At 43.1% G+C, this 17,055-nt stretch overlaps 2 protein-coding genes across 5 annotated transcripts in view; both read left to right on the top strand.

The window, feature by feature from the left end:
- prrc2b (proline-rich coiled-coil 2B) overlaps positions 1-7,050 on the top strand; it is a 72,895-nt gene extending 65,845 nt beyond the window's left edge. For all 4 annotated transcript variants that reach the window (XM_067969922.1, XM_067969923.1, XM_067969924.1 and 1 more), the window contains exons 32-33: positions 662-883; positions 1,574-7,050. In XM_067969922.1, the coding sequence (XP_067826023.1) occupies positions 662-883; positions 1,574-1,771 (420 nt within the window). In that variant the 3' untranslated portion in view covers positions 1,772-7,050. The remainder of the gene's footprint in view (positions 1-661; positions 884-1,573) is intronic.
- A 3,916-nt stretch (positions 7,051-10,966) lies between these two features.
- The window catches only part of pomt1 (protein-O-mannosyltransferase 1), a 41,787-nt gene continuing 35,698 nt past the window's right edge, over positions 10,967-17,055 (top strand). The window contains exons 1-2 of the mRNA XM_067969918.1: positions 10,967-11,252; positions 16,417-16,554. Of these exons, the coding sequence (XP_067826019.1) occupies positions 16,433-16,554 (122 nt within the window). The 5' untranslated portion in view covers positions 10,967-11,252; positions 16,417-16,432. The remainder of the gene's footprint in view (positions 11,253-16,416; positions 16,555-17,055) is intronic.

The following is a 17,055-nucleotide window of genomic DNA, read 5'->3' as shown; positions in this document are numbered from 1 at the left end:
TGGAGAAGGTGCAGAAGGGATTTACTAAGATGGGAGACTTTAGTTATGAGGAGAGACGAGAGATACAGCAATTCTTTTCACTAGAACAGAGAAGGTTAAAAGGAGATTTAATAGAGGGTTCAGAATGAGTGTGGGGTTTTGATGAGGTAAATAGGGAAAAATCATTTCCTCTAGTCAATGTCTAGAAGGCATAAATTTTAGATCATCATAAAAAGAACAAAGGGAACGCTCATAGGATTTTTTAAGCAGAGTTTTGCCGGGACATGAAATGTTGTGTCAGAAATGGTGCTGGAATCAGAATCCGTAATGGTTTTTAATGGGGAAATGGATAAGTATTTGAAAAAGAAAAAAATTAATGGGTTATCAGGGGGACAGGGCAATGGGACTAAGTGGATAACTTTTTCCAAGATCCAGCACAGGCAAGGCAGGCCAAATGGCTTTCTTGGTTGTAAATGTCTGATTCCATATAGATGGATTATTAACTTCCATAGAATCATGATTTATACTACAATACAGTTGTTTGTGAACAGCAGGTGCAATAATATTTTATTTTTAGCAATACAAAGCTGTGTCTCAAACTGTTAATATCTAGCATTAACTACTGAAAAGCATTTAATGTTATTGTTTTCCATCTCCCCCTCTTACCCCGCAACTTATTCAGATGCCGCCCCCACCCCAGGGCAACATGATCATGCACATGAGGCCTCCCAATGTTGGAACTTATCCCACTCCAATTCAGCGTCCCGTGATGCAAATGAACAAGGGTCCCATTGCGCCTCCCATCACAATACGCCCGCCTCGTATGCACAGCTCGGGAAGGGAGAATTCAGCACCGGCAATTCGAGCTTGCAATTCTGAAAGGGGAGGAGAAGAGGATCTCAAGGTGAGCAAATGTAAATGTTACAAAGACTCCCGGGCACTTTTTCTTTTTTCCGCCCCCATCTCCACTTTCTCAAAAAAAAAAGCCCTTATTCGTGCTTCTGCTGCCCCTTCAACCCCTCCCCCAGACAAATGTTTACATATTACAGCTCCCACCCTGAAGTGTGTGACCTGGATGCTGCTATCCAGAATGTATGGATGTGATAAATGGAGCATGACAAATAGTTCTATGTGAAATTAGTTTCTTCCTGATGAGGGAAGGCTGACCTAAAGCTCGGGCACCAAGCTACATGAGTGAAAATTGGGGCGAGCAGGATAATTCGTGGGGGATGGGGAGACATTGAGTATTCCCATGTCATGTTGTAGAAATCAGGAAATGCAGTCTATCAAATTAAGATAAAATAATGTCCTCCCAAGATTTTTCTCACTTACAGGCTGCAGTATAAAACAGCCCACCTTGAGCTCTGGTAAGATGGGAATCCTCTACTTGAATAGAGTACAGTAACTTACTGTAGTCTTTAAACTACTGTGAAACAAAGGATGATTGTGAAATTGATCTGACTGTGTGTAAATGACCAGATTAAAGAATGTGTGATTCCAAAGAAAAGAATTCTAGTTCTAAACTGTATCCCTATTGTGGACTGAACGTTTTTATAATGGTAATACTAAAGTCTCCTAAATTTTATTTTCAAAGGCTAAACAGAGGGCAGAGGTGCTACAGTTGACGCAGAAATTCTTCGAACAGCATCAGCAGGGGAAGCTTGCTAACCTTGGCCAGAAAATAGAGCCAGGCGCTGCTATTGCTGATCACGGAGAAGAAAACCCAACCTTAAATGTATCAAATATTCAGGACCCAGCCAGCGAGGCTGTGACACAGGAGAGAGCTGTTTGAACTGGAGCGGTTGAGCACCATGGCATTAAAGTGGAAGATGGGGAAGCATAAGGATCCCCTGCAGTTTTAAAAAATGATATATATCTATATATATATATATGTAAAAATCAGAAAGGACTCGGGATTTCTGGAATGCTAAGACTTCATTTTTTTAAAATTTGATGTTTCATTTGCTGCTCAGTCTTAACAAAGCAGAGAGTAAAACTGATACCAGTGCAAGGTAATGTGAACTTTGGAGGTTTTGGTATTTCTCATTAGAGAATAACTCTAATTTGATAGCCACTGTTGAATTCAAGATTTCCACCTCACTTAAGCAAGGAGTGTCCTTCGAAATGATGCAGACTGACTGTATGGAATAGTTGTATTGAGTACTGACTGTTGGTGTGTTGTACTGTTTCCTTTCTTATACAGTATGATGCACCCGGCGTCACTGCACACAACATAATGATCATCTAACTTCGAGTCACAGGTTATTTTGTGAATGGGGGACAAAAATCAGAAATATGCTGGAATATGTAATATATTTTTATGGCATCCATGCAAATGGACACAGCTGTACATTGTCACTCGATAATTCATTCATATTTGTTTTGGGCAAGTTGTACTGAAAGTAAGGATGATCGAAAATTCAGTGCATTTCGACTTGCAACTTTCACAATGACTGTCGGGTGAAACTCCCATAATAGCAGTTTGGAAAGTGTCAAATTTTATATATGTTCAAGACTGAAGCACAATATTAAACAGTATTAAGTTAGTCACAGAGGCATTCTAACTTTGGGAAATGGCAGTAGTTGAAACCATGCAACCAGTTTTGACAATTGTTTGATAGATTATTTCATTGCATATTGTTTTGCTGTTTATTTACACAGTAAGTGATACAAATGTGTGGAATTAAGCCTACAATATTGAGATGCTAAATAGACACAAATTATCAATAGTGTACATTGTTTTCTTGGACATGTAACAGAGCTTTTTTGTTAAATATTTCCAACCATTGCTAGTCTGCAAATTTGGAAACTTAAGTCATTCTATCCCCAGAGTTTGCTGACTGTATAGACTTTACTTCATGCAGTATACTTTGCCCACAACTATTGAGAATGGGTTATGGAGTTGTGACTGTATTTCCAGAATAGACAATTAAACCATTTAAGTCGGCAGTTAGCTCACATATTTTCTTAAAGTGCAAAATACAAATGATTCTAATCTAGCACAGTGGTTCCTGTGACTGCTACACCTCGAGATGAGAGAAATTGTTAACTTTGCAAAGTGAGGATCCTTTCCTGGAGGAGCATGACACCAAATAAGGAATAGATACTCATTTGTTAAAAGTAGTACCATGCTTTTCAGTCATGACCTGTATAGTGCATGTGGATAAATACAATAAATAAATGTGCATAAGTAGTCATGGGCACCTGCAATAACTTAGCTTTAACATCAGTATTAATGGGCTACTGCAGATAGTCCTGTTAAAGGTGAGCTATTCTTACCTTTGGTATTTAGATTACTACACTCCACTGTACATAGTTATCTAGCACACATGATACAATGTGAATTTTGTCCTCCATTTGTCTGTAAAGGACTGAATCCATGTTAAAATGTAATTTGGAATCCAAGGATTAAGTTCTACAATGGACATTCTCTAAATGACCTCTTGACATTCGCCCTCTATTGTGATGATCAAATGCGGTGGGGAGGATTTCATTCAGCTTATTTGCAACCATCAACTATGTTGGTATAAGCTGGCCTGTTTGACAGCGTTGCAGGGTTGAAGTTAGCACTGTGACTATGATAATATTGAACTTGATTCATGGCCCATTCCAGCTGGCCCCTGTCTACGTTGTAATTATGGTCAGGGACTTCCGTCACATTCTTGCTGCCAATGAACTGATCCAGAATACTGCTCTAAGTTCACATGCAACGTTAATGAACCCAGACCAGTATCTCTGCTGAAAGGTTAGCTGTCAGGAGAAAGATCTCAAGGTATCCTGACGCACACAACTAAATATGGCACCCCATTGAGCTCTGCAACAGTTCTTCCACACTCGAGCTGTAGATGTCCTTCTGCCTGAACTGAGTCACTCATTTTCAAGTGTGCAAACTTGGAACTGATCAAGACACCGATTAAGTCCAAGTTGTTAGGATGAACATGGCATAGACAGTTGGTATGACATAGATTGACAGAACTGTTAAATGTTTTTACTCCAGTGGGAGCTACCAATTCATTATATTTTTTTCAGTGTTGATGAATTATCATTTTTATATATTTGACTTTAGCTGTAAAATTTGGGAAATAAAATAGCAGGACTTAATCAGGAGTGTCACTAAAGTCATCCTGTGAGGTCTCTGCTGTCATTTTGAAGTAGTCCTTGATCTTAACTGAGGACTAATAAAGAAAATCCATCTTAACATTTTAATGATAGTATAGCACTTAGTGTCTCCTAACACTGATGGGTGCCTCGGTAAGGAATCCAGCACAGTAGATCAATGTTTTACAAAGCTGGAGCACTGAGGGTCATTTAAGTACAGTCTGCAGATGATTGATTTAGGATTTTCTACTCTGATGTAATTAGATGGTGAATTGGGGAGATGGTCAGATACGCAACAGTGAATCATGTGGTTGGTAGATTCTGAAAAGAGAAATGTGGAAAGGTATTAAGACCTTTCGGTTCTTGAAACCAAGCAACTGGACTTCTGCTACAAGTATCACAATTTTGACAAGAGCTTTTCTTGGGTGTGAGAGGAGGATTGGATGGGAGTCTCTTGTGTCTTTCCCCTATTTCAGCAAAACTCCCGTTCAGTGTCAGTACATGCATCTATTATAACTCTAGCCTGTCTATGCGGATATTATTTTTTGAGTCTAAAATTTAATACCTTTTTCCGATGAGCTTATTTACCTTAATCACATGCTGAAATTAAGTGTGTCAGTACTCGGGAGCAAGTAACTGGAGGGACCTGGATTTTACAACGGCTGTTAAATGCAACAAGTCCACCTACTGTGTTAGAAAAGTGACTCGGTATTTGCTTTGAAATTGACTATGCAAGCAACATCAAAAAAATGTCACCATTTGATGGGGGGAATAAAATCAGCAAGGAACCTGAGCTGTTGACACCGCTTCTCTTGTAAAATGATACCCTGTAAATCACTCAACTACAGGTATTTATTAATCAGCATGTTGATTCTCCGTAAAGGTACCTGATTTTAATAGAGATTCAAGACCGCAACCTGAGAAATGTGATTGTCTTCATCTTGTTTTGTAGCTTCAGAAAGTAGCAATGCATCATGGTGCTCTTCATCTGTGCAGCTGGATGAAAGCGCAGGTGGAAGTGTCATCTGTTCTGGCAAAGCTGTTTTTGGAAGTGCAAGTTTTAATGGGGTACAGGGGACGTGCTAGTGGATCATTAGATGGTAAGGTAGTCTGAGATGCTAAAGTTCTCCATGATGACTCTATGATCAACTGACAGCAGATGTGCTTATAATCTGGGTGTGGCAAATTGTCCCCCCACCCACTTCTCACCAAGAAATGGAGCAGTGTGTAGACTGAGGTGAGTTCCCAAGGAGTTAAGCGGCAGGCAGCTCTGGAACTTAGATCCATGACCATCTAGTTGGCTGCCTGGTTTTCTACTGCCTGCAGCTTGTATTTGAATCCATGTTTTTTAAAATTTGGAGTTTTCCACAATTTCAAAGGTTTCACACAGGCCTATCTTCATGTACTGTGAACGGATCTGTGATACTGTGCTTGTGACCTAATCTCTGAGCTTCTGCCACTGTAACCCAAATCACCACCATATGTAATTGTGTTGCAACCAAGCCAACAGGTGGACGATTCTCTTCCCCCTCTGTACCCCTGTACAGAGACAGCTGCCAGCCCCCAATTGTCTTGTGCTTCTGTCTGGCATTATTATAGACAGGGCGTCTGTGGCTTGCTCCTTTTTTTTAGCAGAAATATTTGCCCCAAATTTAACATGGCAGGCAGATTAAATGAAAGAAAACAGATTCCTTTCACACTTCAAAAAAAAATTCTCTCTTTAAAGGGCGATGGTTTTGCTATAAAATAGATATCCCCATAATGCATTGCTCAGAACGCTCATGCAATCAGTGAAACAGTCCCACTGATGAGTTCTCCCTCTGAATCAATGGTCTCTTCTGAACACTACATTATTTAATATGTACTGATGTGTAGAAATATACCAGCAAAGCGTATGTTTCACAGTGATCAATTATTTATATATTGTCTGACAACTCTGTAATGGTGGGGCCAAAAGACACGTGCACGTTTTCAGAAATCTGTCGACTGTATCTCCCTTAAATAATCCATTGCAAAGAGATGGCTTGAGTTCCTCGCTCTCAAGCATGTGACTTAAATATTGTACAGCATTATGTAGTTATTTACGTGTTTTTAATTGTAGTTTTGATTCTATAATGTACAGTGGCTCAATTAACGAGTATTTGCAGGCAGCACTGGTATGGTAGTTTTCAATTTGCAGAAAAACCTACCCAGGCATATTTTCAGAGTTCAGTTTCCAAGATTCAAGGAAGCAATTCCCTCAGTTGCCTGAGTTTTATTGTTGAATCCTTCTTTGCAATGCACATGTTCAGCATGGTTTTAATTAATGCAGGTTAATTTTCAACGTTGTCATAGCCTGTTTGCCCCTATTGTGCTGATCATCTTACCTATCAGTTGAATGAGTCTTTATTTTGTTGTCAAAGAAATGTGTTCAGCCTGGGAGGGAGAAGTGTGCTAAAGTTGATGCCTTTTATGTTACTAGATTAATCAAATTCATATCAAAACCCATTGTGGGAGGGGGAGCAGAGACATTTTTACTTCCTTTATGCTTCCTTGGTGTGTTTTTGAGTATATATCTTTAGAATGTCCTGGCCCCCAGCCCTATATCCTTTTATATCATTTTTTATAAATGTTCTACTTCAATTCCAAGAAGAGTTAGAATCTTCTGAGAGTTACTTTAAAGACATTTACCATTATAACTTTTTTTGTTTGTTTATAACCAGAAACGTGCATATTAGTCTTTTGGCCTTATCTGTTCTTGTTTTTTCGTGTAGATTTGATATTTGAAAGGACAGACAGTGGATATGTTGTGTACACTGAGGAGTTATTTATTAATGAGGCTGAACTGGTTGGGTGGGTGTTGGCCTCTGGTTTACAGTTCAGTACCTATTGTTTATCCTTTCAAATATGTGATTTGTAATAGCTCTTTCCATATGAAAGGATCTGGTTTATTTAAATAAAGCAGCTGATGCTTTTTTCACATGACCAAATAAAGTGTTATCTTTTTTGTTCCTTGTGTGATTTAATTAAAATGATAGTTGACCATCTTTGATATCAGATGCAGTCTTTTTAAATTCAGAAAGATGACTTGTTTAATGGGTGCCTTCAGTTTGATGTATACATTTATCAGTGCTTTTAATTTGGTCAAATGTCCCAAGGAGCTTCACGAGGGGAGGAGGTTGCGAGAAGAGAGCAAAGGCATCGTCCGTTTTGGGGAGCTTTTGAAGGTGGGGAAAGAGTTGAAGGTGGGGAAAGAGCTGAAGTAAAACTGAGGTGTTTGGGACAGAATTTCAGAGAGCAGGGCTCTGCCATTGATTTTTGGGGCAGGAAGAAGTTTTGGACAATTTCTGAAAAGCAGAAGATGCAAGCTGAGAAGTAAGGCATTTGATATTTAGGCAACTGTTTGATTTGGTCCATAACAAATCTTTAAACTCATTACTAAGCAAGTATGGCTATCTATTTGTCGTTTCCTACATTACAACAGTGACTACACTTCAAAAGTACTTCATTGGCTGTGAAGCGCTTTGGGATGTCCTGAGGTGATATGTAAATGTAAGTTCTCTCTATTGATGGCTTCTCATGAACGGCCAGGGAAGTTTAACCATCAGTCTACCCGAACTGTGGCCACATCTTGGGCCAATAGGAATAGGATTTTCCTTGACTCTAATTTCAAGATCGTTTTGCAAAGTAGTTTATATGTTTTGAAGCAGGATTATTACCATGATATGTAGCTCAGGGTGTCAAGCATTTTGGTACTTAAGTCTTTCAAAATTAAGTCAATTTGTTTGCTAGATTTGTGCCTTCATTCTTTGTATGTGGAAACTGAATATAGCTCAAAGCTTCCTCCTTACCTGTCTAGTGGTTCTTGCCACTTGGGTTTCCTAATTTTGTTTTTTTTTAACCTTGTTGCATCAACTTGAGCTTCCTCTTGTCTCCTTTAACAGACTATTAGTACGAAACCTTATAATCAGCAGGGGCTACCTCCTACCAAAAAAGGATCACTTTTAAGATAGCAATTTTTTTTCTCTTGTATCCTGTTCAGGAGAGACGGAAGATATGAGCTGAATGTTTGTTTATGTGATTGAGGATGGCCATATTGAAGATTATTAGGTAATCTAAAAATAGACTTGCATTACATAGCGTGGCAATTGCATTTTGGTGTGAAAGTCTTCTGTACTATAGCTAATCTTTTTTTGTAATGAGCTGTGCAGGAGAAGGCGAGATTACTTTTGATGCAATGACCAGTTTTGGCAATGGGATTAAATATAGCACAATGGGACAGAGAATGCCTCCATGCATTTGCATCACAGTAAGTGCAACCCACAATGGGTTAGCTTTCCCAAACTATCTCATTATATTTTTATTCCACTTTCTTCGGTGCGAGAAGATTAACTCAACATTTGTACTGGACCATGCAAAACTACTTCTTGTCCACTTGACCTCGGAAATTCTGGCACGCTGAAGCAAAAGGGCTGTAAATGGAGGCAAATCGGCAATTAAATATTTATTTTGCAGTAAAATTCTATTGAATCCAATCATGAAAAATAGCTTGGAATGCATGCTGACACATTTTAATTAAAAACTTGCAAAAGTAGTGACAAATTTGATAGCAAAACAAAACTGGAGAGTCAAAATAATAGTGACTGTTACAATCAAAAGGCAGAATTAAGCAGCAAGAAATGGAGATGAAGCTCGAGGTGTGGAGGGTATACTGCCACAGTACCGAAGTGGCCCTAATCAAAGTCACAAATGGTATCTTTTGTGACTGACTGAATTATCCCTCCTCGACCTCTGCCACCTTCAACATGGCCGACCACACCATCCTCCACCAACGCCTCTCCACTGTTGTCCAGCTCAGTGGGACTGCCCTCACTTGGTTCCACTCTTACACATCCAATCATGGACAATGGATCTCCAGCAATGACCTCTTCCCACCCCCACACCGTTACCTCTGGAATTCTCTCAAGGGAGCTCTCCTGCTCTTCATTATCTACATGCTGCCTCTTGCCAATATCGTTCAAAGTCATGGGGTTAGCTTCCTCATTTATGCTGATAATACTCAGTTCTACCTCTGCATCATCTCTCTTGACTTCTCTACTGCCTCTGGGCTGTCAGACTGCTTGGCTGATGCCCGGTCTTGGATGAGCTGAAATTTCCTCCAGTTAAAAATTAGGTAGAACAAAAAGATCATCTTTGGCTCCCTGGCCACTGTCTCAGGCTGAACCAGACTGTTTGCAACCTTGGTGCCCTATTCGATCCTGAGCTGAGCTTCCAAACCCATATCCTCTCCATCACAAAAACCATCTATTTCTTTGCCCGCCTCCATAATATCGCCGACTTTCACAATATCACCCACCTCTCCTCCCTCTACCTATTTACATAAGAACAGGAGTAGGCTATTCAGTTAGATCATGGCTGATCTGTACCTCAGTTCCTTTTACCTGCCTTTTCTCCATAGCCCTTGATACCCTTACACAACAGAAATCTAGCAATTGAAAAATTTCAATTGACTGAGCATCCACAGCTTTTTGGGCAGTGAGTTCTAGATATCCACAGCCTCCCACCACCCTAACTAGTTTAATCTTTCCCCACTGCCCTATTTACCCTTTCCACAAGGACATGAATGCCTCTTCGGTTTAGGTGAAAGCCATCCTGCCTTTGCTGCCTTCCCTGACTCCAAAAGTGGTTCCAGTGTCCCAGGAATCTGAAACCTCCATTCTACACCATGCTTCCAGCCACATGGTGACAATCTTTCTCTCCCAGTCTGGTCTGGGAGTAATCCAGAGATTATTAGCCTGGAGGTTCTGCTGCTTAATTTAGGTTAGCTCCTTGAAATCCCTTTGCCGAACCTTGAACCCACTTCTATCTATGTCAGTGGTTTCCACATGAAGCCTGAGATCTGGCTACTCGCCCTTCCGTTCTTTTATATTTACTCCTGAATGTCCCGCACCCTGGCACCTGGGAAGCAACATACCATTCAGGACTCTGCTGCTGAAATGCCCATCATCCATGCCTTTTGTCACCTCCAGCCTCAACTATTCCAATGCTATCCTGGCTGGCCTCCCGCCCTCCATAAATTTCAGCTGTTCGAGGCCCTCCCACGTGGACCTAGAAGCTCCAGCGGCACTTTTTGAAGAAGAACAGGGTTGTTCTCCCCAGTGCCCGGGCCAATATTTATCTCAACCAACCAGATTCTATGGCCATTTATCTTATTGCTGTTTGTGGGCGCTTGCTGTATGCAAATTGGCTTCTGCGTTTCTACATTACAACAGTGGCTAGACTTCAAAGAGTACTTCATTGGTTGTAAAGCACTTTGGGATGTCCTGAGGTGGTGAAAGGTGCGATATAACAACTTGCATTAATACGGTGCCTTTAACATAGTAAAACGTCCCAATGCGCTTCACGGGAGCGTTATCAAACAAAATTTGACACCGAGTCACGTAAGGAGATATTAGGCCAGTAGATTTTAAGGAGCGTCTTAAAGGAAGAGAGGCAGAGAGGTTTAGGGTGGGGATTCTAGAGCTTCGGGCCGGCCGCCAATGGTGGGGCGATGAAAATCGGGGATGCGCAAGAGGCAAGAATCGGAGGAGCGCAGAGATCTCAGAGGGCTGGAGGAGGTCACAGAGATAGGGAGGGGCGAGGCCATGGAGGGATATAAATGAAAGTTTTTTTTTGATGTGCCTCCCACTGGGTGAAGGTTTTTAATTTCATTTTGCAAAATGCAATCAGACTTACTGCAGGATATTGTCTTGATGGTGAGGGGTTGACTATCTCTCTATCTATCCATCTCTCTATCTATCTGCACAGCTGCTACAGATATGCAAATTGTGCGCGCTGTAGTCCCGCCCATTACGTTTAAGGTGACGTCGCTCGCGCGTAACGTGGATACGGTTGCTATGGGGTCGAGCTGCAGTTGATGTCATGCGCGGGCACGTCGTCCACCGTCCACGTCCCCTCCTTCAGGCGGGCGGCAGTAAACGTGAGGCTCGAGCGCTGGACCGAGGAGCCGCTCGCCGCCCAGTGGGCTTCCAGGAGGCTGTGGGCCGCCCACCTACCTTAGGCAGGGCCGTGGAGGCCGCGGCTCGGAGACTGGCGGGCCGCGGGCGGGGGAATGGGGATAAAATAAAGACAAGCGGGAATTTCAGGAGGTGAAGTGCGCGGAGAACGAAGTGACGGCCAGTGAGCGAGGAGCTGAGGTAAAAAGGGGGTTAAACCCTGAGGGAGTGTAGGGTTAAACCTGCGGGTGGAACTAGCAGGGTAGGTAAAGGGGATCCAGTGGCTGTGGTATATTTGGATTTCCAAAATGCATTCGATAAGGTGCCACATAAAAGGTTTTTACACAAGATAAGGGCTCATGGGGTTGGGGGTAATATATTAACATGGATAGAGGATTGGTTAATGGACAGGAAACAGACAGTATGAATAAATGGGTCATTCTCAGGTTGGCAGGCTGTAACTAGTGGGGTGCCGCAAGGATCAGTGCTTGGGCCTCAGCTATTTACAATCTGTATTAATGACTTAGATGAAGGGACCGAGTGTAATGTAACCAAATTTGCTGACTATACAAAGCTAGGTGGGAAAGTAAGCTGTGAGGAGGACACAGAGTCTGCAAAGAGATATAGACAGGTTAAGTGAGTGGGCAAGAGGTGGCAGATGGAGATTTATGTGGGGAAATGTGAGGTTATTCAGTTTGGTAGGAAGAATATAAAAACAGAATATTTTTTAAATGGTGAGAAACTATTAAATGTTGGTGTTCAGAGGGATTTGGGTGTCCTTGACAATGAAACACAAAGTTAACTTGCAGCTACAGCAAGCAATTAGGAAGGCAAATTGTATTTTGGCCTTTATTGCAAGAGGGTTGGAGTACAAGAGTAAAGAAGTCTTGCTGCAATTGTACAGACAGGGCTTTGGTGAGACCACACCAGGAGTACTGTGTACAGTTTTCGTCTCCTTACCTAAGGAACGATATACTTGCCTTATAGGTGGTGCAACAAAGGTTCACTAGATTGATTCCTGCGATGAGGAAAAACTTTTTTACACTGCAAGTGGTTATGATATAAAATGCACTGCTTGAGGGGTTGGTGGAGGCAAATTCAATTGTGGCTTTCAAAAGAGAATTGGATAATTACTTGAAGGGAAGAAATTTGCAGGGCTACAGGAAAGGTGGGGGAATAGGACTAGCTGGCTTGCTCTTGCAGAGAGCTGGCATGGATCCGACGGGCCGAATGGCCTCCTTCCGTGCTGTGACCATTCTATGATTCTATGAGAGGGTTGTCCTATGAGTTGAGATCAAGTAGAATGGGCCTATACTCTCTCTGGAGTTTAGTAGAACGTGAGGTGATCTCATTGAAACATATAAGATTCTAAGAGGGCTTGACGGGGTAGATGCTGAGAGGATGTTTCCCCTGGCTGGAGAAGTAGGGGGCTTAGAAGTGGGATAAGGGGTCAGCCATTTAGGACTGAGCTGAGGAGGAATTTCTTCACTGAGGGTTGTGAATATTTGGAATTCTCCACCCCAGAGGGCTGTGGATGTTCACTCGTTGAGTATATTCAAAACTGAGATCGATAGGTTTTTGGACTCTAGGGGAATCAAGGGATTTGGGGATTGAGCGGGAAAGTGGAGTTGAGGTCAAAGATCGGCAATGATTTTATTGAATGGCGGAGCAGGCTCGAGGGGCCGTATGGCCTACTCCTGCTCCTATTTCTTATGTTCGTACGAGGGAGTGTGGGGTTGTTTGAACCCGGACGGAGTGTTGGGTTAAACACCAGGGGCTGCGTCCATTTACACTACTGTGTGGCAAATAGCAAATTTCTTATTCTCACCTAACACTTTGTCTGCAATGTGTAATTTGATCCGGTCATTTTCAGGCAGGCTGCAGAGCTCGGGGACGGCACAGCGCTGACGCGCCCGAGCTTGGTGACGGCACGGCGAGGCCGTAGAGGGATTTCAACATGAGGATGAGAATTTTAAAATCAAGGTGTTGGTGAACCAGGAGCCAATGTAGGTCAGCAAGTACAGGGGCGATGGGTGAACGGGACTTGCTGCGAGTTAGGATATGGGCGGCAAAGTTTTGGATGAGCTCAAGTTTATTGAGGGTCGAAGATGTGAAGCCAGCCAGGAGCGCATTGGAATAGTCAAACCTGGAGGTAACAAAGGCATGGATGTGGCTTTCAGCAGCAGATGGGCTGAGGCAGGCATTGTTGTGGAGTAGATGGTCTCTGTGATAGAGAGGATTAGGGTTAGGAAGCTCAGCTCAGGATCAAGTAGGATGCCGAAGTTACGAACAGTCTTTTTCAGCATGAGACAGTGGCTAGGGAGGGGTTTGTGGTGGGGACCGAAGACAATGTCTTTGGTCTTCCCAATGTTAAATTGGAGGAATTTGCAGTTCATCCAAGACTGGATGTTGGACAAGCAGCCTGACAACATAGAGGTGGTGGAAGGGTCGAGAGAGGTGGTGGAGAGACTGGGTATCGTCAGTGTCCATGTGGAACCTGATGTCATGTCTTCGGATGATGTCGCCAAGGTGCAGCATGTAGATGAGAAATAGGACGGGGCCATGGATAGATCCATGGGGGACTCCAGAGGTAAGGGGGTGGGAAGTGAAGCCATTGTCAGAGATTCTCTGGCTACGACTGGATAGGTAATAGTGGAACAAAGCAAGGGCATTCCCACTCAGCTGGATGACGGAGAAGAGGCATTGGAGAGGATGGTGTGGTTAATGGTATTTTAAAAACTACTGAAATAAAGATGAGGAGTGATAGTGCACCATGACCACAGTCACAGAGCATCTCACTATTGACTTTGATTAGGGCCGAAACCTGATCGGAGAGATTCAAACATGGAGTTGCGGGAAAGATGGCCGACAGGTATGGGGCCAACGGACAGTAGCATTGCCTTCTACTCCAATCTGCACCAGAGTTGGCCACCTCGAATTCTGCCATGATTTCCCTCCCGTGACTGCTCTGTGGCCCTGATCATTCTGCTGGCAGCACACCCACCGGAATCAAGTGTCTGTGCTGCAGACAATGCATAGTGTCTTTTGGAACACAGGCGATAGCTGTTGGGAATTGCAGGCAACACAAACTGCACAGTGCCTCCTCTTCACTCCGACAGCTGCTCTGCCAGTTGGGTTATGTGTTTCTATGAATGCTGCTCATCCTTCTACCATTGCTCCTTCTCTTCATTCAAAAAAAAATCACAGAATCTATGTTCATTTCCCCTACACTAGTGATCCTCCTTGTGGCTTTTCTCTGCACTGCCCACAGCTCATCTGTAGCTCCCTTGTACCTCAGTGACCAGCACTGCACAAAGGAGTCAAGGTGTGGTCTGAGCAGTAGACTATTCACAACTTCCTCTGACATAAAGGCCTGGACTTTCCTTATGAAAACCACCCACTTATGGGTGCTGATTTGGGAAGTGAAGTGGGGCAGGGCACCTCAGCCAAAACTCTACACCAGTTGGCCACCTCGATTTCTGCCACGATTTCCCTCCCATGACCCGTCTGTGGCCCCGATCATTCTGCTGGCAGTGCACCTACCGGAATCAAATGAATGGGGGGGGCGGGGAATGCCTAATTGCAAACACACAGGGGTGCAATTCTGGAACATGGATTTGACTGGGAGTCATCTCTACTATGTTGAAACTAATTTCTGAGCAGTCAAGGCTACTTTGGAGCAGTAACTGTTGCCAATACAGACGTGCAGCAGCCCTTATCCTCTCCCCCTAATGTCTGGCTGGTGGCTACATTGATCTCCTGGGCTGCCAGTCACCGGGTCTTTCTCACTTCATGTCCTGCCTCCCTCATTGCATTGCAGATGTGGGTTCTGGACTCCTCCAATTGTCCCGTCATCAGCACCATGAGAGAAGAGACTGTCTCCACTGCCTGCATGTGAGACCAATGCTCCTGAATCACTGATCTTTAACAGCTCAGACCCCTACGATGTTGGTCTTGGAATCCTCAGCTGAGTGCTCTTGCTTATGTTACCTCTGGGGAGAGACACATGTCTCCTCAAATTTGCCTGCCAGCTCCTCCTGCTCACTGCTGGTCTGTGTCAGTAATACCCCCTCCCTGAGAGGATGTATCTGAGCTGTTGCTTGAGTAAACAAGATGGCAGGACAGAGTGGGTGGATCAGGTGCAGGAAGGGTCCTTCTGGAGGCACCAGGCTGCTCAGATGCTTCTTTCTCTAAGCAGTCAGCACCTTTGAGGGATGCAAAGGACAACCAACTGACTTGTGCATCGTATGGTTGTGACGCTCTTCAGTATCCTAGTGTTTCCCTGCATGGCATCTTGTTTACTTGTCCAGAGCTGACTGCTATTGTAAAAGCTTTACTGTGATTCTCACAGAATTTTGGCCCTTGCCCACCTGGAGGTGGGTGGCAATTGTTGAAGTGTCAGACACCAAGATACGAAGAGAACTCAGTAAGGAGGCATAAAACTAGCTCTGTTACCAGGCAGAGGAGCAAAACAGTAGCTATTTCCCTAGTTTAGGGCTGACCACACAGACAAGCAGGTGAATTAAGTAGCTATGAGGACTGACCAGTCTGACGAGCCAGGCACCACTCTATGGAGGACTGCATGGCACCAATTTGTGCCAGTCATAGTGTGCCATGCATGATGCCAGGTTCACAATCAGTGTGATCTGTAGAAACTACTACCAAACTCCCCTGTCTGCTAGAGAAGTAAGGCCGCCACATTGAGCAGCCTCCCATCTCGCTCTGACTCTGAAAATGGCTTCTCCTCCCCACCCCAGCCCGTGCAAAATATCATGACTGCTCCTAGGTATTCTAGGGCACCAGCTAAATACTTGTTGACACCACTCAGCTGATCCATTTAAAAAAAAACTTGCAGAACTACTGAAGATGATACTATGCAGATAACTTCTAAATGAAATAGAACCAAATAACCCCATCAAGGGCAAATACTAATAACCAACAGACTCTTTCCTCCCCACCCCTTTGTAACTTAATATTTTCAGTTCATGTTTAAGATAATGAACACCATGAGGTGAAGTGCTACTACATACATATATTGTTGCTTGAGAATTATGTCATTTTGTTCAATTGCTGAATAGATTTACTATTCGTCTGTAGTGTCCTTTACATCATTAGAGTAATGATGGGATTCATTGTTATTAGAAATGCTATTCGAACTGATGTACTGTGGATAGGTGGGCTAGATGGATTGAAGCTCCTCTCCTGCCTGAAATGTTTACTCTTACTATGATGGCAAAGATTGAATCCATCTTGACTATGTGGTTGAGATGTGTTTGTGGCAAACGATGTGTATAATTGGGTAAAGTGAATAAAAACAGAAGGGTTATTTCCTAGTCATCTTTACAATATCTAATCTTTCTTCCAGCTCTACCAACTGAAAAATGTTTGAATTGCTGAAAATGCCGATTATAGTCACAGTGCAGGTTGATGTGGTTTTAGCCATTCTTACTGTCCTGGGAATTGGAAGCAGACTGTGGGGGCTGACGTACCCCAGAGCTGTTGTGTAAGTAGACTTTTTTTTGTTTTAAATACCATTTCTTTTTTCCATTGTAAGTTATCACCTATCTTCAGATCCACTTGGTCTCAGTTGCTCTACTGCCAAAAGGCTGTGTGACAGACAGGAAACAGAGAGTAAGAATAAACGGGTCTTTTTCCGGGTGGCAGGCAGTGACTAGTGGGGTACCGCAGGGATCAGTGCTTGGGCCCCAGCTATTCACAATATATATCAATGATTTGGATGAGAGAACGGAATGTAACGTTTCCAGGTTTGCAGACGACACAAAGCTGGGGTGGAATGTGAGCTGTGAGGAGGATGCAAAGAGGCTCCAATGTGATTTAGACAGGTTGGGTGAGTGGGCAAGAATATGGCAGATGCAGTATAACGTGGATAAATGTGAGGTTATCCACTTGGGTTGTAAAAATAGAAAGGCAGATTATTATCTGAATGGTGATAGATTGAGAAAAGGGGAGGTGCAACGAGACCTGGGTGACCTTGTACACCAGT

Source organism: Heptranchias perlo, chromosome 31 (genome assembly GCF_035084215.1).
Source record: "Heptranchias perlo isolate sHepPer1 chromosome 31, sHepPer1.hap1, whole genome shotgun sequence".
Classification (NCBI taxonomy): Eukaryota; Metazoa; Chordata; class Chondrichthyes; order Hexanchiformes; family Hexanchidae; genus Heptranchias; species Heptranchias perlo.
This window is presented reverse-complemented; position numbering and strand designations above follow the sequence as displayed.